This window comes from Amborella trichopoda, chromosome 5 (assembly GCF_054954075.1).
Source record: "Amborella trichopoda isolate Santa Cruz 75 chromosome 5, AtrichopodaSantaCruz75HAP2 v2.0, whole genome shotgun sequence".
In the NCBI taxonomy this organism is placed as follows: domain Eukaryota; kingdom Viridiplantae; phylum Streptophyta; class Magnoliopsida; order Amborellales; family Amborellaceae; genus Amborella; species Amborella trichopoda.
This window is the reverse complement of record NC_142340.1, coordinates 19,016,642-19,037,617: the sequence shown is the minus strand read 5'-3', so window position 1 is coordinate 19,037,617 and position 20,976 is coordinate 19,016,642. Positions and strand designations below refer to the sequence as shown.

Sequence of the window (20,976 nt, the reverse complement as noted above, 5' to 3'; positions counted from 1 at the left end):
ATTATTTAATATTAAAATTGAAAAGTATCTCTATCTATCCTTAATGCATCAATTTTAGGAAGGGTAAACAATACAAAAAGTTGTTCTTATTTCATATGCTCAGGATACTGGATGTAATGTTTGCTTCTAAAGGACATGATTATTTCCATTAATTTTCAAATAAAGTATGACTATTTTTAAAATATTACTAATATTTTGTTATTATAATAAAACAGTGAAATATGATAAACTTAGCATACGAGTATTGAATATAAGAATAGCATAGATAAATTTATATTGTAAGAATTTATATTGAAAATAGATTTTGAGAAAATTGTAAGAATTCTTTTCACCAAAATTACATGTTATGATAAAATTTGGAGGTGTGCTTTGATTGGATTGTTTAAGTTTGTACACCCTATAGTATATATAGTATATCGTATATATATAAAGCAAATATATTTTTCATAATGGATGATATATATATTTAGAAAAAATTACAAAAAAACCCTAAGAATACACTCTCTATGCAATTTACCCCGGACCTAACTTTTTTTCTCACTTTCTTCCCCAATATATACTTTCACGCAAATACCCCCAAACCAAAAAAAATCCATAAACTACTCTACTTTACTTTTACCTTACCCACGCATCTGTCTCCTCTATCCCACCAAAATGTGGGCTCCGATACTGTGTAAGTATGGTCTGACAGTAGCGGTTCGACACTATGTAAAGTGCGGTCTAGTAGTAGGGCTTCGGCACTGTGTAAAGTGAGGTCAGATATGCGGTTCGATAATTGAAAAGGGTGGTCCGGCAGTAGATATTATTGGATTCCAGGGCTCTGACACTATGTAAAGGGTATATAAAGGGCAATCCGGCACTACTCTATTTTGATCCAGTAGTTGTGTTTATTGGATTCCAGGGCTTTGACACTATGTAAAGGGTATTTAAAAGGCAGTCCGACAGTACTCTGTCTTAATCCAGTAGTTCTGTTAAGGCGGTCCGACACTTGTGCGCTCCGGCAATGTGCTACTGGGTTCCAAAAGTCAATGTCAAATATGACCAAAATGATTTTTGTGTCCGTAAAGGGCATTTTCATCTAAAAATGAACTTTTTCTTTTGAAGGTATTTACATAGAAAGTTTGTTTCACTAAGAAAGTGAGAGAACAATGTTGCTTGGGGGTGAGTTGCATAAAAAGTGTGGTGTTGGGTATTTTTTTTTTCGTAATGTTTTCTATATTTTTTATATCGATCACCTTAGGGTCCAAGATCCGAATCCAACCAAGATAGTTCTAATTTATTTGGACCTAGAATTAACCTGGGTCCGAAAGCCGCCGCAACCCCATGGCCAACCCCACTGTATCGGCTAGTGGACGCGCAAGCATGATGCCAAGGTAGGATACTTGCATTCTTCCCGCCCTTTCTTCTCCCTGTTATTTTCTTCCCCTTCTTGCGAGAGAAGGCATAGTTCATCGCCTCTTCCTCTCTGTGAATTCCCATCTCTCTCTCTCTGAAGCTATAGTCCAAGTCCCCTCTCTCCAAAATACAAGATCCTCCCTCTTTCTCTCTCCAACATAGAAAGCTACACTTCCTCTCTCTCTTTACACCATCGTGTCCTCTACACCTCGGAACAAGAACAAGAACCCTCTGTAGAAACTGAAGAATTCAGTTTAGATGACAAAATTTCAGAGCTCTCAAAGAAAGCCATTGATTTCAAGCCAGAGAGAGCTGCTTTTTGGAATAGTGGAGAGAGAGTCCCTTTTATTTTTCTTGCCCGGGCTCTCGATTTGATAGCGAATGAGTAGGGGAGAATCGCCATTACTGAGATTCTTTGCAATGTTTGTAGAACTGTGATTGCTACGACCCCTGATGACCTAATTCATGTGGTTTATTTGGCTGCTAACAAGATTGCTCCTGCTCATGAAGGAGTGGAGCTTGGAATTGGGGATGCTTCCATCATCAAGGCTCTTGCTCTGTCTTATGGGATGAAGGATGAGACAGTCAAGAAACAGTTCAATGTGAGGATTACATAAGGCCTTTAATATGAATTTAATGGGCTTGTAGCGTTAGGTTGTGTATTTTTGTTTTCTGTCTTCATTGGAGGCTTTGAATTTCATTCTGTGATGGGGCCCTTTTTTTTTTCTTGCATTGGTTGGTTCATATGTTGAATGTTGTTGATTTTTTTATTTTTTGTTTTTCTTTGATTTTTTTGTTCACTTTCTTAAACAAGGTTCAGTCTTGTGATCGACCACTCTGTAGTCTGTGTTCTTTTTGTTTGTTTGTTTGTTTGCTTGCTTGTATTGCTCGGTGAATAAAGCATGTCGCAACCTCAGCTGCGTTAGGAGTAAAGAGCATTTCTGGCCCCAATGATGCATTTTCTTTAGTATGTAATATCTAAATAACAAATCTTCTATGCTTCTGCAGTAAGTCACTACTAAACTTGTTCAAGTCAAGACGAAAAATAGTATACCTTGATCAATTTTGTGATTGTCATGTCTGGACTTTTGGTCTTAATTTCAAATACCGATAAGAGTGTACTATTACAGTTTCTGCTTAGTTTAATTGGGGTTTTTTCCAACAATGGTTGCTAGAAATTGGTTGGTTATGTGGAAACTGGGAATTCTTCCAACTGATCAGCTTGAGATGAACGGAACCAACAGATGTGAAGCCAGTTTATTAGTTAATCCATATGGTGAGAATTTGATTAGCATGCAAAGGATAAAATTATGCTAGTTACTACTCGTGATGTTGAATTACATGGGTATCTTAGTCTGTCATGACAATAGAGTAGTGTCAATTTTTCAATGTACCAAGAATATTTTACGTAAAGCTTTAGATGATGAAAGAGTCGTCCCTTATCCAATGAAGGTTCTTCTTTCATTTACAAAGGATTTGACCTTCTTACGGTCAACCTTATCTTTCGTCAGATCATGTTCTGATCTAGCTCGCCAGAATCTTTGTGGAAGTTGTACAACTATTAATTTTTCCAAAACTACCATGTTCTCATTCAGCTGGTTCATAATAAATCCTAGTCAGTAACACTGTATTCCTTATGATTATTACGGTGTGGAACCTCTTTTTTTTTTGTGAAGAGAATAATAGCAAGCTCTCTATGGTTCTTCATTTGATCAATGAGGCTTCACAAAGTTACTTTGGATGCTCTTGGGGATTGAGGTAGGGCAATAGTCTCTTTCCTTTTCTATCTGCTATTTTGGTTCAAGGGGTTCAGGGCTTTCATTATATTAGCAGACAAGGAAATCTTCCTTGGATTTGGTTAGTAGCTTTAACGTTGCTGGGGAAAGGTATTATTTCCACCTTCGTATGCCACTCTTATCTTTTTGTGCTTCCAAGGAAGCGTAAATGGAAAATTTGTGAACTCTTGTATTTGGAGGTGCTTTCAGCGCTTCACATCTATCTCAAGCAAGGAATGATGATGGGACTGAATGTGGAAATGTGCAGAGTGAAAAGTTTGGCAAGTACCCTTGGCTGAAAGATATTTTATATTTGTACTTTGCAATGAACACTTCGTAATAGAAAGATTTGAGTGACTGATTGCTCCTTGGAACTGGCATTTCCTTTCTTTGTGAGGAAGGTTTACTATTATTGAAGCCACTCTTTCTATTCGTCCTATTTACTTTTATGTCATTGCATCATATGCCACTTTTGATTGTATATAAATTGAAAATGATACAGAAGTTCTTAAGGAATGGAGGTAATGCTTCCCATAGTTATCACTGGATCAAATGGGGGGAGGTCTGGATGTCCAAATTGTGGGGAGAAGACTTCATTGGATGAATGACAACTATGACAAGGTAGAGGAAGTTGAGGGCTTGTGGTGAGATGTCATTCATAAGAATTATAGTGGATGACCATGAGGCTTGTTAGTTCATCTATTTCTTGTATGGCGATATCATCCTTATGGAAAGCAGTTTGGGAGATGGGTAGTTGGAAAATGGTTTGAATTTTTACCTAGTTATGGGACCCAATCTTTTTGGGATAGCTCAAAGACTTACCATTTACCAGTGGCATTCTTAGAGTTGTCTAATGTAGCCTTGATCTTGAGACTCATGATTAGAGATTGCTATTAGAGGGTTGGTGAAAATGATTTGGAGTCCTAGATTTAGGAAAGGATCAAGGAAAGGTAGCCATTCAATATGTGAACCTGCTTAGGGCATTGAAGGAGATGCATATGCCCAGGGGGAAGGGAGGATTAGAGCAAGGTTATCATATGAAGAATATAGTAGGAGGTGCTAGGGGCATCCGATGCACCATGTGCCTCGATGCAGCTGCAATGTGGGCATATCATTCCTAATGCAGGCAAAATAAAAGAAAAAAAGAAAAAAAGAAAAAAAGAAAAAAAGAAAAAAAAAGTTTTTAAAATATAAAATTATATGGCAATGAATAAAATTATTCTGTGATTTATGCGATAGTAGGCATCAATTATGAAAAATTCGCTTGCCCAGGCGCCTAGGTAGGCAAGGGCCCTGGGCGCATTGCTTGGGGGTAGGTTGGTGCGCAGGATGGGCATTACACTAGGGCCTCGCCTTTTGCGCAATTCGGGCGTCAACGGGGGCCAAAAAACGGATGCCTGCTTAAATGCTAGAGAGATGGATTCGCTTGCATGCCATATAGAGAGCAAGAACCTCCTCAGATGTCCAACCATGCAAGAGTTAAGAGGCTTGCTAAAATTCTAAAGAGAGTGATAGAGCTCCTACAAGAATCGAGAAGCACGTCCAAGTGCCAGAGAGAGAAATAGTAATTGAGCTACAGTGCGAAGTTGATACAATGTTTAATGATTACTTGGTTGACCACCATGAGGGAGAGAGAGAGAGAGAGAGAGAGAGAGAGAGAGAGAGAGAGAGTCATTTGGGCATTGTAGCTTTATGTACGTGGTGTATGCACTTGAGTGCTAAAAACTGCCCAACCGTTTCACATTAAAAAAGAAACAAAAAAAAAGGTAACAATTGTCCAACATCATCACATTAAAAAGGAATTGTTAAAAAAGTGTTCGTCCGATATTATTGGATAAGCATCCATCAAACCCCAATGTTACCATCTTAAAAAAAAGAAAAAAGAAAAAAAAGCATAGGTCACTCAAACCCCATGGCCCTCCCCCCATCCCTTCCACTTTGGGCTGCCCAAAAATCTAGGCGGTTGCTTTGTCGGCATTGGGACCAGGACCCCTGACCATGTCGGTGGCCGAATCCGTGTTTTTAACACTAAGTATGCATTTTAATTCAGTAATTTGTCGTTAACATTCTCATTGTATAAGTCGTTGATAAAGAGTAACAAAGGCATTTCTTTCTCTACTCTAATATAATTTAGAGTTAAATTAGAATGATACATAGTAACTAAAGGCATTCATTAAATTCAATGGAATGCAAAAGATTATGTCAATATACCAAGCGCTTAAGTATGTAGAATATTTAAGAATGCGGATTGGGTCGTCTATGCAGTTGGGCAGTCTCCTAGTTTACAGAGGTTGTGGAGGGTTTGGAGGCCTTTAGGAGGTTGTTAGGGATTTGGGTTGGATACTAGACACCCCTACTTAGACTTAAGTAACAAGTATTTAAAAAGAAAAGAAAAAAAAAAGAAAGCCAAATTTTAAGCTGTTTTGTGTGCTACTATGTTGTACTTTCTCAAACTCAAAACATACGACTTGAAACTTGAAATTCAAACATAATTCCAAACTATGTCATAATCAATCCATACTCCACAATCCACATTGACCATTATACACAATCTTATTAACCCAAATTTCAGATTGCGTTTCATCATCATCACCACCACCAATATCACTAGGAACACCATCATCTCTCCATCTCTTCGACCTCCACAAACTGCACTTAATTTGATGATGATGCCAACCCATCATCATCATAGTTATCCCCTTCCTCAACATATTACTCTTTTTCCATGATCTCCTCCTCAACCTCCTCATCTCCAAACTTCAGTCTTACTCTTTCCTCTTCGTCCTTCTAGATTTAGATCTAGTGGCCTGCAAAGGGCTCAATAAGGTTCCAACTTCCATGTCACAAACTTGGCTCCTGGTCGAGCTCTCTCCAACAAATACATCTCCAGCATTAACAAACCATTCATTGAATTCATCTACGTGTCTCACAGAAATGGGTTGGTTTGATTTTGCACTCCTAATGGCGTTCCTTCATCCTATGGTTGTACTGGACGTAAAGAAGATTTTTCAGTATCTTCTACTTGACCCTGTTTTCTTACTTCTATGTTCCTTTTGCATAATGCATTAATGCATGGTTAAAACTTAGGAAAATAAAAAATGAGCTGCAAGTTTGGGGCTTAGGGCTGCCTTAATAGGCATACATGACTCATAGGATATAGGAGGAGACGGGGACAAATTAACAATGAATAAGAAACCATCTCGAATGTGCTAAAGTTGTGCGCTCAAGAAGATGAGCTACAAATGAAATTCAAAATGTGCTCAGCCAGTTTTTGCAAGTGCCTGGCGCATCCCCAATGTGTGTTCTACCATGAAGTGACTTTACATAATAAGGGTATTCAAGTATATTTAGCAAATGATAAGTTAAGTTAGAAGTACTTAAATCACATATTCACAATGAAAAGTAAGTGAATTTTGTAATCATCTGGATAGATTTTGGTACTTCGCCTTATTCCTAGGTCATTCCCAATAGACTCCAATGAGAATCTACAGTTATCCAGCTCGACTTCTAGCTTGGTTGAGTCTTATGTTGCACAAGTCGAGTACGAGCTCAAGTTTAGACTCAATCGCATGATCGATGATCACTATAGAAATGAGCAAGGTTGAGATAGTACCCTACTGCATGCAGGGGCCTCTGCAATTGGGTGTTCAATTTTTTGCCCTCATCCTTGAAAATTGGAGCATAGATTTTTTCATTATATCTAGCGGTGTTCTTAATATCTTTCTTGGCAACCTCTATTACCTTGTAAGTTTGACCTGTTAGTGGTTCCTTCTCACTATGCACCATGCGTAATACCTTCACCAATGGGTCAAAATCTTGGAGGGCATAAGATACCTATCCCAAAACCAATATTGCAAAACATCAGTCACTCTCTTCTATTTTGGATGCTTGGACCACTTACTTTTGGTCCATTCTTCAGACATGCTCCTGAGCTTCACTTTCTTGGCCATCTGAAACAACCACAATTTTTTGGAGAAAAGGAAACAAAAGCAAAAGCTCATTTGTGTTCAATTTTAGTAATTTGTATCATAACCTAGCTAGAGTATGCAATCTTCTACCTAACACTTGAGGGACTTTTGAGATACTCATGCTCCATAAGACATTGGACGTGGCTGTCATCAAGAACCTAAATATATAATCAAAAGACTGATGTTGTAGTCCTGTCAAAAATCTAGAAGCACATGGAGTTTGGTTATCAATCATTATGTGATGTGGAACATTGATTTTTTTAGTTGAAGAAAAATGAGACACACATTTTGTGTAGTTTTACATGCATTGGACTGTTACATATTTGTGCTTAAATACAAAATGTGCATTGTTTACCATTAATGGTTTCTTAATTAAGGCATTACATTATGGATTGATGTTTTCTTGAGGATCTGCCATCTGTCACATATTTCTCTTCTGGTGAAGATTTTAGAATGTTATTGTTAGGGAATAATCTAAGTGCTTTGACTGCAGAAATTGGGTGATTTAGGCCTTGTTGCGAAGTCAAATCGGTCAACCCAACGATTGATGGTGAAGGTCACTCCACTTACAGTGGTCAAGGTTTTGGAGAAATTTCGTATCATCGCCAAGGTGTTTTTCTTCTCATTGCTGTGTTTTGCTTATATTTCCATACATTTTCGAATACAGTTTAAGTATCTAAAATCTCTATGATTATATTCTAGCTGTCAATAAAATATTTGGAATGTGTGTGTGTGCGTGCGCGCGCTCGTCTTTGTGTCTGTGTGTGTGCATGTGTTGTGTGTGTGACTATATTCTAGCTGTCAATAAGTACTAGGAAATATATATATATATATATATATGTGTGTGTGTGTGTGTGTGTGAATACTTATAGAATATTTGTTTATTTTGGTGCATGTATGTTTTGGAATATCAATTGCACTCTATGATATACAGTTATGAATATAAAAATCTGTGTGTGAATGTGTGTGCCCACATGTGTGTGTATGCATATGTATGTCTCTCTATCTGTCTGTCTATGTGTGCATGCGTGTATGTGTGTTTCTAGTGCAAAATGTTTCCAAAGAGCGTTACTTTTAAGTCATTTCTCTGGGTTAAAGTAGAATTCAATCGGTCAAATATGTTCCTGATGGTATATTTAGCTTCAGGTACTCGGTGTTCTCCTCATGTGTTTGGCTTGCCTTCTCTCCCTGTTTGATTTTTCCCAGAAATGACACTATTATTATGTAAATCACAACGCTGATTTCTCTTAAATTTCATGAGGTTCCCTAAAGCCCCAATTGATTATTGGGGTTAAGGATGTGAAGGTCTCTGTAGTTTTTGACTGTTTTCTTTTTCTTTTCTTTTTAATTGGTCAGTCTGTGGCGGTTTTAATGATATGGGCATTACCTTTGGGAACTGAATAATTCATCTTTTGTAGGGTCTGTCTTAGTTGAATTAAGTAACAGTCAATTTTATTTACTTTGAGATCAGGCCTTTTTCCTTGTATTCTTTTTTTAGAGCATGTCTTACTTTCTTTTCGTTCATTACTATGTCTACGTGGCCCACAGCTTTTGGCTTTCTTTTTCATTTTCGTTTACAATTTGGAATGCTTAAATCTGCAATAAGAGTTCTTTGGCCTGTTGTATGTCTGATTTTTAGTAGGATGTGTTGGTCACGGTTGTAAGGGTATTTTTATATGTTGTCTTTGTTCTTGATTTTTTTCTCTTGAGACAATTGCTTTTTCTGCACTTTCTACAGCAATAGGGGAAGCGAAGCCAAGATGCGAAGCAAGGGACAATTCAAGAACTTCTTGTGTGTGCAACTGATTGTGAACCCCAATATTTGGTCCGCTTACTCCAGGTCATCCTTGCAGCTTTCCCATTATTTGATGTCATTGTTACTTTAGATTTGCTTTTGAATGTTAATCTCTTGTGGCAGACGAAGATGCGTATTGGATTGGCTGAGCAGACAGTATTAGTAGCACTGGGACATGCAATGGTATATTCTGAAGTTCCACCAGTTCCATCCTCACAAATCCAGTCTCGGCTTGAGGAGGTTAGTAATTATAGTAGTCTTGGTTACTAGATTAATGTTTGTGTGTGAGTGAGAGAGGAAGGGAGGGATGGGAGGAGGGAAACATATGGTGGTATATAAGTACAAACCTATAAGCCTTTGGTGTAGTATCTTCCTTTCATGTCATGTGGATTCATTCCTGCAATGTGTGTGTGTGTTTAGCATTTACCAAACATCTAATTAAATGATGTCATGCAAAGTATATTAATTTCAAATACGGAAGTCTACTCCTAATACGATTAATTGTCATCTAGACAAGCCCAAAATATCAATAACCAAATGGCATAGACCCCTTCTTATGAAGACCAAAAAGAGGATACAACATTTTGAGGTCGTGAGCCAATTTCCTTCCACCACATGGGCCACCACTCAACTCGGGGACTAACACTTCATCTCACAAGGTTGTCGCTAAAAAGTCCCACTTTAGTGGTACACCTCCTACTAATATGGGGTGATTGTCCCAACTCCACCTGTTTCATCCAGTTCTACCCTACCATAATCTTTCTTATATCCCATTCCAATCAGCACTTTCTTCTGAACTCCCTTTGATTCTACACTTTTTTCCCCTGGTTTTGCCTTTCGTGTTTTTCTCTTTGTTCAATCATGCTTGGCATACATCTCCATTTATGTGCGCTATGTGCAACTACATATATACCTTGATCTTGTTTGAATGAATCCCCACTTTTGAGCGATCCGCCCTAGCCGCTTGAAGGTACAACAAGAGGCTAGGAAGATGATTCATTTGGAACTTAATTGCTTGTTCTCTCTCTCTCTCTCTTATATTTTTGGAGATTGTAAAGCATGGCATGTTAAACAAAGCAGACTTTATCAATTAAAAATCAGCTCACTTTATTGATCTCAGGTTTCACAATGTGCCACATCATAATATTTTTGTTGTGTTTTGTGGGATTACTTTTACATACACTACACCTCAAAGGAATATTAGAATACTATTTATCGACTAAATAAAGTTGGATTAATAAATAATCAACTTTTTATTGCCCTTTTTTGTGCCCATTTTTTATTCATTTTGTGGGGTGATTGGATTTTAATTTTAAATAAAATTTATAAATTTTCTATTTCTTTGTTGGATGAAGTCCTTTCTGTGTGAAATTTAGCCTCATCTGAAAGAAGGTTTCATCATGAATATTGGTAAATACAGCCAACTACTATTAACTACTTATAATTCCAATGTGGACCATGGACAAGCTATGTAATTTCTTGTTCTTTATTTGCATCCTTTGGATGGGCATGCTCTCTTTGACTTGTTAGCTGGGACTTTTAACTTGCCACTTGATGCTGAAATGCTAGCATATGGTTCATTGTGTTATCAGGCCGCGAAAATAGTTAAACAAGTCTACTCTGTGGCTCCGATATATGACAAAATTGTGTCTGCTCTTCTTTCTGCTGGTGTTAGGAAGCTCTCAGATACATGTTGCTTTACTTTGGGTGTACCTGTTGGGCCAATGTTAGCGAAGCCAACAAAAGGTGTATCAGAGATCTTAGATAAGTTCCAGGATACTGAATTTACTTGTGAATACAAGTATGATGGTGAACGTGCCCAGGTAGTTTTAAGACACTGCCTCAATGCTGTATCATTGCTTGGTGGTTTCTTTTATTTTTTTTTATATTGATTATTTTCTGTGATTTGGTTACAGATACATTACTTGGACATTGGGTCTGTTGAGATATACAGCAGGAATGCTGAGAGAAATACTGGAAAGTTCCCAGATGTCGTCGATTCGGTCTCAAGGTAGGTATGCCCAATAACCATAAATATCTTTTTTGTCAAAACTTTCTGTGTTCTCTACCTGAATCATTTATTCATTTTTATGGATGTTCTAGCATCAAAATGGCTTAGGAGTAGTACAGATCATGTTGTTATCATGTTTTTCTTGTTTGATTCACTACATTCTCATGTTTTTTTTTTTTTGTTGATAACAGTTAACTGTATTTCATTAAGAAAGTTTATACAGAGATTTAAATCGAGGGTCCCTAACCACTACATTCTCATGTTATGTCAACTCAAGAATGGAAATATATTATTAAAAACATTCATACACATTCTATTTTTTTCTGAAGGGTAGGTTGGCATGGTTTGCTTTTTGTTTTAACTGATGGGTTGAACTCCTGACTTCCAACTTACAAACCAGGGGTGTTTACCACTAAGCCAAAGCCTAGGGAACTTCAAAGACCTTTCTTCCACTTTTAAGTAGTTTGCTTTCGTGTTTAATATGTAGGTTTGTTAGTGCTTTCTTTCGGGCTGGTCTTTGCAATGGTGGATCTTTTCTAGTTGCTTCAAGGGATTTCTTTTGTGGCTGAGGCTTCTATGGAGGATCCACTTGAATAGGCGAGAGGTGGTGCATAGATGATTGTGTATTTTGGGGGATGTAGGAAGTCAGTGGTTTAGATGGTTCTGGTTTACCAAGTGTTGAAAAGATCAGACTGAGGGATTGAAACGGTCACCCACGGGTTCCAGGGTCAGATTGATGACCCACGACATTAAAAAGGAGAATTTTTTTTTTCCGGGGGGATTAAAAACCAAAAAAAAAGGAAAAAAAGGAAAAAAATGTGAAAAAGTAACATTAAAAAAAATAGTTTTAATTCAAAACAATATAGATTCAAATAAAAAAAGTGAAGCTCAATCAGAAAAAAAAAAACAACCAAATTTCATCTAATAAGAGCTATAGATCCAAAAAATGATTTAAATCTTATAGAGTGGTTGGAAAAAGATTGTAATTGTGTTTTCTTGAGAGATAATAGATAAAAAGACGGGAGAATCAAATAAAATGGCGGAAAAAGAATACAAATTTGATTTTAGAGATTCTTGGTTTTGATTTGAGATTTTTTGTTAGGGCTTTTGTAGATGAATGTGCTAGGAACATTTTGGGATAATTTTTGACAGACTTTTAGTGAAACAGTTAGAAATAAATCCAAGATTTTCGAAATGTGGGATGAGGATTGGGATAAGAATGTCTTTTAGGACTCGATGGTCGTTGATTTCTTTTGACTAGAGGACTAGGCTCATTTTTGTTGCTGAAAGAGATGGGGAAGATATCTCCTTTTCAAGGTGTATATGCTAGGGAGGTTCTCATATCAAGGGAGCTCAATTTGCATTGAGGTTTCCAATGTTGAAAGACGTTACAGTTACGGATGTTTCTGGTATTCTGTTGTCTAGTGTCATTTCGTGATGGCTCCATGTGTTTGGTATCAGGGTATGGCATTGGTAAATTGGCTCATTGCTTGTGCTTGTTTGGTCTAGGCTCTAGAACTTCCCATCAAGGTAACTCCCATCGTGTTAAAATTTTCACCATTCTGGTCCATTGGATCCCCTTTCCTTGAGAAATAAAAGTCTTAATTTTGTCCATAGATCTTTTGGTAATCATGGCCGGTCTCTCTTGGTGACTTTTTCTGGGGTTCTTTGGGCTCTATTATTTATGACATCTTGAGGCCTATTAGGGTTTGTGATGCTTGTGAATCCAAATCAGAGCTCTTCTTTCAGGGCCATGCTGTGTTATTGTCAACATTGGAGGCCATTATTGGTAGGAGACCCTAGCAATGTGATTAGGGAGGAAGGGAGGGAGTAGAGGGGATGACTAATGCAATGATTGTGTGGATGCAATCGCAACTCCAAGTTACTGCTGAATGGGGTTGTGAACAAACAATTTATTGTAGTGACTCCTCCCTGAGCTAAAATGTCGACATCCATACTGGGCTCACGAGAAATGTGCAAGATGTGATCCACTTCTCTCAAGGTCCATATCTCCTCGAAGATATCTGCCAACTGCAAAGTATAATTGGATTCTACTTCGGCCATCAATGGTGATGTTGCTATTCCTGACACCCTTAAGAAGGGTTGTGGACCAAGTGAGGGAGCTGTGGGCCCCACTAAATCATCCTAGTTGGAGCATGGATTCCACCAGGGCATCCTAAGAGGGCGTATCTGCTTACAAAACCAGTGCTTCTATGTGGCTCCCATTCAATTAGGATTCTAGGATTCTATATTCTTGTTTTGTTGGGTTTCCATAAAGATATAAGAGTTGGGTTTCTGAAACTTTAGAAGTTATTGCTTTCCTAAATTGGACATATTTCTTATGATGGTTAAGTTTCTTTTCTGTATTAGGAATATTGGCCATGCTATTGTTTGGTTTGAAGCCCAAGTATAACTTGGTCAGAAGTTTATATCTTGTAAGGCCTATGGCCAGGAATATGAAATTGAGAATTGGAACCACAGTGCTGAAGCCACAGGATTGAGCATGCGTTCTCTTACGGCAGTTTGTCTTTCTAGTTGTGTTACTGGGCTGTATCCTTTTCTAGAAATTTAGTAAATGTTCCTCTTGTCTGAATTTCCTTGGTAATTATTTATGGGCAATCACTTTCTTGTATTAGAGCAATATGCATAGCCGAGTGGCTTTGTTCCTGTAATTTTGGACTTTATGTTGACATAGAAACGTTGGGATAGTTACAATTTTCTATCTAGAAGGAGTTTACTTGATTGAAAAAGAAGTTGCTTGAAAATCCAATACTGCCTGATGTTTATTGTTAAGTGCAGATTCAAGAAGCCTTCTGTTACATCTTTTGTGCTGGATTGCGAAGTTGTTGCTTATGATCGTCAGAAGCAGAAGATTTTGCCGTTTCAGGTTATATTCTCTGCGCATTGATGATTATCCTAAAATGTTACATTTGGCTGGAATTACTTGTTTGGGCTTTGGTTTTGATTTTCTGACTTGATGTGTTTTTGTTGTTGTTTTTAGTTCCTGCCTGCCAATGGTGGAATTTCTTTATGTTATGCGTTTCGATAACCATAATGTTCTGCTTTGTTTTGGTCAATACGATATTTTGCTTTTGCATATCCTATTTGAAATCATGTGTGCTTTTACCTATTGCAGGTTCTCAGCAGTCGTGCTCGAAAAGGTGTTACTTTGAGTGAAATAAAAGTTTCAGTTTGCATTTTTGCTTTTGATATTTTGTATCTCAATGGCCGGCAACTCCTTCAGGAACTACTCAAAGTTCGTAGAGAGGTACCCCTTCGGATCCTATAGTTTCCCAAAAAGTTTGCGACTAATTTGTTCCATCTTTACTTTCCAGTTTTGGATTGGAATATGTTGGTCTAGACTCTAGTCTCATTTTATGTGTTTCCCATATCGAATAGGAACTCTATTTTGCTTATTGTCCATTTTGAATAGGAATTCTATTTTGAGCATTGTTTATATATAATTGCTTTGTTATTTTCTTCCACTTAAAAAGTTAAATATCATACTTTGTCACAGGATTGAAAAAACTGCCATAAGCACCTGATATTGAGGTTTTCTGCACTAGCTCTCTGTAAACCTGTATACATATTAAACAACAAACCCTATTTGTCCCATCTCTCTTTGAAGAAATTCATTAAAATGTGGTTGGAGATGCAATCTGGTCAGCAATTGGCATTCTGGGACTGTTTTTCAACTCTTTTTTGATTCTTGACTCGCCTGAGTCAAGTTGGTTTTGTAGGTGCTGATTTTTATGAAGTCCAACTTTGGCACCTGCATTCTTGGAAACACTTACCTGAGTTCACACATGACTAGTCGAGGCTTGTATGGGACTCTGCGGTGTCCATCCCAGGTATGGGTGAGTCTTACCATGTCTTAACCGATCCTATAAATAACAATGAAGATTCTTAAGAGGTGGTGCATGATTCTAAAACTCTGATTCCCTTCCCATCTGCTCCTAAACTTATCGTTTTGTTAACCAACAAGTTTTCTTCCCTAAAATATATGATATCAACACAACATGTAAATATGGTTTCACCGAAAATCTGTTCTATCATTGATTAGTTCTTATTCACTTGATAACATTCGGAGAATGCCCTGAGTTATGTATTTTATCGAAATTTATTTGTCAAGATCGAATATTCCATCCAGTAGCTCATTGTCCTCTGCCTAAGTGAACTCCACATTGCCTCCCATGTGGCTCTTTAAAACTCCAATTAGATTGCTATACTCAACATAAAGGCCCTCATTTGACGGGGGTTTTTGCTACTGCAGAGCACTGAAATTGTGCTTTGCTACATCGAAATTGTTGGGGTTTGTGGCCTTTAAATGCAGTGGGAGCATGTAAATATAAATTATGGTGGATTATACACTTTAGTGGGGGTGTATGCATTAGTTGACTAACCTAGGGTTAGGCATTCTATGGCCCTGGTCGTCCAAAACCTTTACCCCTGGGCATGACACTATGAAAAAAGGTTTACAGAGCGTCATCCCTTGTTGAGGTCGGACAGATGCTTAGGGATGGTTTGTAGTCTAGGAGAGATTTGTGGTCTTCTGTGTGCGGATGTAGGTATGTGAAAGCAAGGGCCAATCCTTAGCAAAATTCCACATGGGTACAGACAACCATATTACTAGGAAGAAACCCTGAGAAGGGATTCATGTATATGTGCATAAAGAGAGTCCCCCTTGCACTATAGTGATGTGTTCGAGTGATTTGATCTTGGGGGGGGGGCTGTAATTCGTATTACCGGGACTGTGGTTCCACTAGTTGTTGGCCAACTTTGACGAGCCAATTATGACCCCCTGCATGAGATTGTAGGTCATGGATCTCGTTGGGTTGCTTTGAAAAGATAGTTGAGGATCATAGTTACTGGGTCCAGTGTTTTAAAAAGCGGACTGCTCAGCGCCTGGGTGGCCACCTTGGCGGATCTGGGGGCTTGGGTACATCGCCTAGGCCTAGGCACCCAAAAACAGTGGAGGTTCCTGAGCGCCCGCCTAGGCGGCCTCCCCGGTCCAGTGCCCCGCCCAGAGGCAGAAAATGCTTTCGGTGGGGGCAATTTTTGTCAATTTGTTTTATACTAAGGGGCCAAGAATGGGGGTTTTAAGTTCATTTGAAACCGAAATCTCATTAGAGCCCATTTTAGAGAGTGAAACCCCCAAAAAACTAGTTTTTGGTGATTTCTTTAGGATGGAAGGGTTTCTCAAAGTTATGAGAAATTGATCAAAACATCACTCATTGATATTAGATTTAATTTTTGATGTTTTATAAATCTATTGGGGATTTTTTTAGAAGATTTTGATTCCTTAGAAGCATCTATAAGGTAGAAGTTTGGAAATTGAGCAATTAAAGTAAGTGATTTTTTTTATTGCTTGTATAAGTTGTATTATTTTGAGATATCTTCTTCGGGATCTAATAGGAGTGGTGATCCCGATTGTAAATATGGCTACAACCTAGATCCTAATGATAAGAATTGCATAAGATGCAAATTTTGTGAGAAGGATACAAAAGGGGGCATAAACCGATTCAAGAAACATCTTACCGGTATCAGGGGGGATGTTGTCCCATGTAAAAAGACTCCTAATGCTATTAAAGAGGCAATAACCAATTTTTTGGGTATAGTAAAAATGAAAAAAGATGAGAGATTTGCCTCCATAGCAGAGATTAGGTCTGGGGTTCGAGTCAATTATGATGATGATGATAGTGATGTGGATGGGATTGGGAGGGATGTCAAGAGGTAGAACAATCCATTATTAGGGGGAAGGGAAAGGGAGTTGTAATTGCTTTTGGTTCTGGGAGTAAGAAGCCTCGAATTAGAGGCCCTATGGATAGTTTTTGCCTCGGCCTGATCCTGAGGTTGCAGGAGAGAAATCAAAGAAGCAAACCACCATTGAAAATAGAATGAAGAAGGAAGAGAGAGATAGAGCTGCTTATTATGTTGCTACACGGTTTTATGAGGTGGGCATTCCTTTCAATACCACTCGCCTAAGCAGCTTCTATGCCGCGATAGAGGAAATTGGCCAATTTGGATATGGGATGAAACCCCCAACCCCATATGAACTTTCAAAACCTCTTTTGAAAAAAGCAGTGAATGTCACGAAGGAAGTTGTAGAAGTTAAGAAGGATGCATGGGCTCAGTATGGGGTTTCTATTATGACTGATGCTTGGTGTGATATGAAGAGAAGAAGGCAGATGAATTTGTTAGTGAATTGTCCTTTAGGGATTTTTTTTTGAGGTCTATTGATGCCTCTGATCATATCCATGATGCCCATTACATATTCCAAGTTATAGAGAAGGGAATCAAGGAGGTTGGGGAGCATCTTGTTGTGCAGGTTGTCATAGACAATGCTGCTCCTAATGTTGCTGCAGCTAATTTGTTGCTTATAGCTTATTCTAGAATCTTTTGGACACTATGTGCAACACATTGTATATACCTCATGCTTGAGGCTCTTGGCGGTTTAACTGAGATATCAAGTGCAGTGAAGAAGGCAAAGTCAGTAACAAATTTCAATTATAGCCACCATCTCACCCTTAGCGTGATGCGTAGATTTACAAAGAAGAAAGAGATTGTGAGGCCTGGGGTCACGAGATTTACGACCTGGTACTTGTGCCTAGATAGTATACATTCGAGGAGAGTATAGTTCAGACAGATGTTTACCTCGGATGTCTGAAGAGCATGCAAGTGGTCCAAGGATCAGGTTGTGAAGAAAGTGAGAGATGTTATCCTTTCTTTCTTAAGGTATTTTTTCCTCTGGTCAAAGTCCTTCTGATGGTTGATAGTGACAAGGATTCTATGAGCTACATATATGAGGCTATGGAGAAATGTAAAAAAGAGATAGCCTAAAATTTTGATGATGATAAGAATAGTTACAAGCCTGTTTGGGAGGTTATTGATGAGAAGTGGGATAGGTAGCTACATCGGCCATTGCATGCAGCTGGTTATTATTTGAGCCCAGCTTTTTTTTTTTATGTTGACAAGGATATATACACACAAATGACACAATTATGGCTGGATTTAATAAGTGTGTAGATGTGCTAGTCCCTGATCCTGATATTCGTCATATTATATGTACTGATGAACTGATAAATTAGAAGTGCTTATTAAAGTCTTTTGGGAGTCAAGTGGCGATGAGGCAAAGGAACAAAATTGATCCAGGTAGTAATAATATTCTTAAGTTCATCAAGTTCAAGTAATCAAGTTTCATTTTTATAATTCTATTATTTATTTATGAATATATTCTATATCTTTGCAGCCAATTGGTGGAGCCAATATGGGTGTAGTTCTCCAAATTTACAAAAGTTGGCCGTTCAAATCTTAAACCTAACCACTTCTTCATCCGGTTGTGAGCGCAATTTGAGTACTTTTGAAGGGGTAATGCCGTAAAGGTAATTTGTATAATTGTATTAATAATACATGAATCATAGATGTTAATTAGTTTCATTTGATTTTGTTAGATTCATACAAAGAGATGGAACATGCTTGAATCAAAGAGGCTCAATGACTTAGTCTATATCAAATATAATCGATTCTTGAAGGATAGGTTTGCTAAGAGAGATAATAGAGACCCCATCAGATCAAAAAATATGGACAATACTATGGAGTGGTTAGTTGATGATGATGAGGTCGAAGGGTATGAAGGATTGACATGGGACACGGTTATGGACATCAGCTGACCCTCCTAGGGCAACTAGATCTTCTGCACAGAGGACGAGGTGGAGGAAGAGGAGGAAGAAGAGGAAGAAGTGGCAGATTTAGAAGAGACGGAGGAGAACGACCAATATGTCAAGGAGGGTGACGACTCTGATGGCGATGAATATGATGCAAATGCAGTTGACCCTACTTTTTTTGTTGATGAATGATGAATATTGAATAATGATTAAACTTTGAACATTGATTGAACTATTGAAGATTCTTTTGAGTCTTCAAGTATTACTTTCATTTTTGTTTTCTTCCTTTTGGTTGTGTATTGTGGTCTTGTGGATCGTTGATTTGTAGTTCCACTGGTTTGGTATTGGTAACTTTGGTTTGATAATTTGGTTGGTAAATTTTAAGTTTTAATTGGATATGGATTGACTTATGGTTATGCTTATGGAGTGTGTGCTAATGTGTACTATACTTTGAATTCTGATGTGCTTTAAATACCTAATTATTATATTTTATATAATACATAACTGTAGAATCTTTTTTGGATTCAACTGGGCTGCCCAGATTCTAGGCGCCTACCTGGGCGCTCGTCTAGACGCTAGGCAGCTTGGACCCCCAGGGCCGCCTAGGACTCGCCTAGCTCTTTTTGAAACTATGACTGGGTCAAGTGGAGTGCCCTGATAGTCACTTATCTTGATTGTTGGTATCAGTCCACTTTTATCTATTTTATTTTGAGTGTAAGAAATGCTTCTTTCAATTTTAGAATTTTTTCAGAATTTTTAAAATTAATTTCAGTCCAGTTGTAAATTCCTTAATAGGTCATTCTAGGTATTTTGGTAGTGTGTAGGGGCATGTGTGGGGCCTTGTATCCGGCCCTGCATGTGTGCCATACCACTTGGGTGGGGCATGGAGCCCATGACGCCCACACCTCACCCAAGAGGTAGCATGACCCCCTCCTCTCTAGTTTATTTCTTATTTTATTAAATTTGTTAGTTAAAGGAAAATCTTTTAAAAAGGATACATATCCTTATTTTGCGGGAGTTAGTTATTTGAAATATTCTTTGAACAAATCTTTATTTTTGACTTCCTACAATTTTATAGGAGATAAAGATAAGTTCTAGAAGGTTCTTTAAGATTGGTCTTCTCTTAGTTTGACTAGGAGTGGATATGGGTCAAAGACTCATGGGATAAGATTTCAAAATATTATTGTCTAAATCATGATGGCTGAGTCATGACATGCATGACTTAGATTTAATATTCTCTCACCTCATGGGTTTCCTAAAAAGAAAATTCTATTGGTCATGATTAGTCTCGATTGGATGGGCATACCTAGAGGCCCTTGTGGCCTATATAAGAAGGAGAAACCTCTCATTCGACGCGCAATTTCCTTTAACTCCTCTCTCTTTGTTGTCTTTGTCCTCCACACCCCACTCTCTCCTCTCTCTCTCTCTCTCTCTTGTTCTCCTTCCTCTCTCTAGATTGCTTGACACCCCTTTAAGACTCAAGGGGTGGCTCGCAGCATCCTATCAAGGTGAGAGATAGGGGGCACGCCCAACCCTAGATTTGGTTGAGGGGAGGTATCATGTAGTGGCATGTTCCATAGAGCTAAAAGGGGTATTGGAAACCTAGTTGTCATGCTCACAAAACCCTAGTTTGTGTGGTATTGCATAAAGAAGCTTTCAGGCTCAAAAAATTCAGCAAGGCCAATAGGATGAGAGTGTCTCATCGGTCAATAAATTGTGTGGAGTATACTAAGTCCTATTGGGGTGACCCTAGGCGAATTTGAGTAAATCTTCCATGCTATTTACCTTTATTTTAGTCCTTATTCGCTTATTCATTTAAATTTCTTGGAACGTTATTAGTATTAAAATTGTTAGTGGAAGCTAGTTTTTCAATTCCTAGATTGTGTTTATTTTATTTAGCAGGAAAAGCAAAGATCCTAGGTTGTATTTCGAGTTTGTTTCTTGTTTACAGTAGTGTATTGTGGCACTTGTAAAGGGAATTCAGACTCAGTAATAAAAGAAAGTAGGAAATTTTTTGATTTTATTCTCTTTAAAGAATGCCGGCATTCACTGACAAGAATTAGTTCGCCAAGGCATGTTTATGGGTTTCCTCAGTGCATCCATCATAAGCTTCATTTTGAGCACCTCCTCATTAGAGAGGGGTTGTGGTAAGAGTCAGTTCTGTGAGTGATTTGTTCTTTGGGTTGTTTAATGAGCTTTATTTTTGCATGTTATATGGCCTTGAACACCACCTCCCTAATAATCACCTACCCTAACGCCTTTATATCCATTTTTCTATATTGAAAAAAATCTTATTCTTAACAGTAAAAAACAAAAAAGATCTTGTTATCCTCTGTTTCCCAAACCCTCGTATATTATGGCCAGATCT

General features: G+C 38.0%; 2 protein-coding genes across 2 annotated transcripts in view; both read left to right on the top strand.

The window, feature by feature from the left end:
• The first annotated feature begins 1,274 nt into the window (after positions 1-1,274).
• On the top strand, positions 1,275-8,978 carry LOC148782005 (DNA ligase 1-like). The gene is made up of 4 exons (XM_088867615.1): positions 1,275-1,373; positions 1,826-1,997; positions 7,632-7,748; positions 8,877-8,978. Exons 1-4 carry the CDS (start codon positions 1,324-1,326, stop codon positions 8,880-8,882), a joined length of 345 nt encoding a protein of 114 aa, XP_088723741.1. The 5' UTR covers positions 1,275-1,323; the 3' UTR covers positions 8,883-8,978.
• LOC18448223 (DNA ligase 1-like) overlaps positions 8,883-20,976 on the top strand; it is a 27,265-nt gene continuing 15,171 nt past the window's right edge. The window contains exons 1-6 of the mRNA XM_088867616.1: positions 8,883-8,978; positions 9,057-9,173; positions 10,526-10,756; positions 10,850-10,944; positions 13,744-13,831; positions 14,081-14,212. Of these exons, the coding sequence (XP_088723742.1) occupies positions 9,063-9,173; positions 10,526-10,756; positions 10,850-10,944; positions 13,744-13,831; positions 14,081-14,212 (657 nt within the window). The 5' untranslated portion in view covers positions 8,883-8,978; positions 9,057-9,062. The remainder of the gene's footprint in view (positions 8,979-9,056; positions 9,174-10,525; positions 10,757-10,849; positions 10,945-13,743; positions 13,832-14,080; positions 14,213-20,976) is intronic.

Bases quoted from the DNA above. Each gene is read 5' to 3' on its own strand.
- LOC148782005 (XM_088867615.1), top strand. From the start codon at position 1,324: ATGGCCAACCCCACTGTATCGGCTAGTGGACGCGCAAGCATGATGCCA. The intron at 1,374-1,825 runs GTAGGATACTTG...CAATGTTTGTAG, and splicing joins CGCGCAAGCATGATGCCAAG to AACTGTGATTGCTACGACCC. The intron at 1,998-7,631 runs GTGAGGATTACA...CTTTGACTGCAG, and splicing joins CAGTCAAGAAACAGTTCAAT to AAATTGGGTGATTTAGGCCT.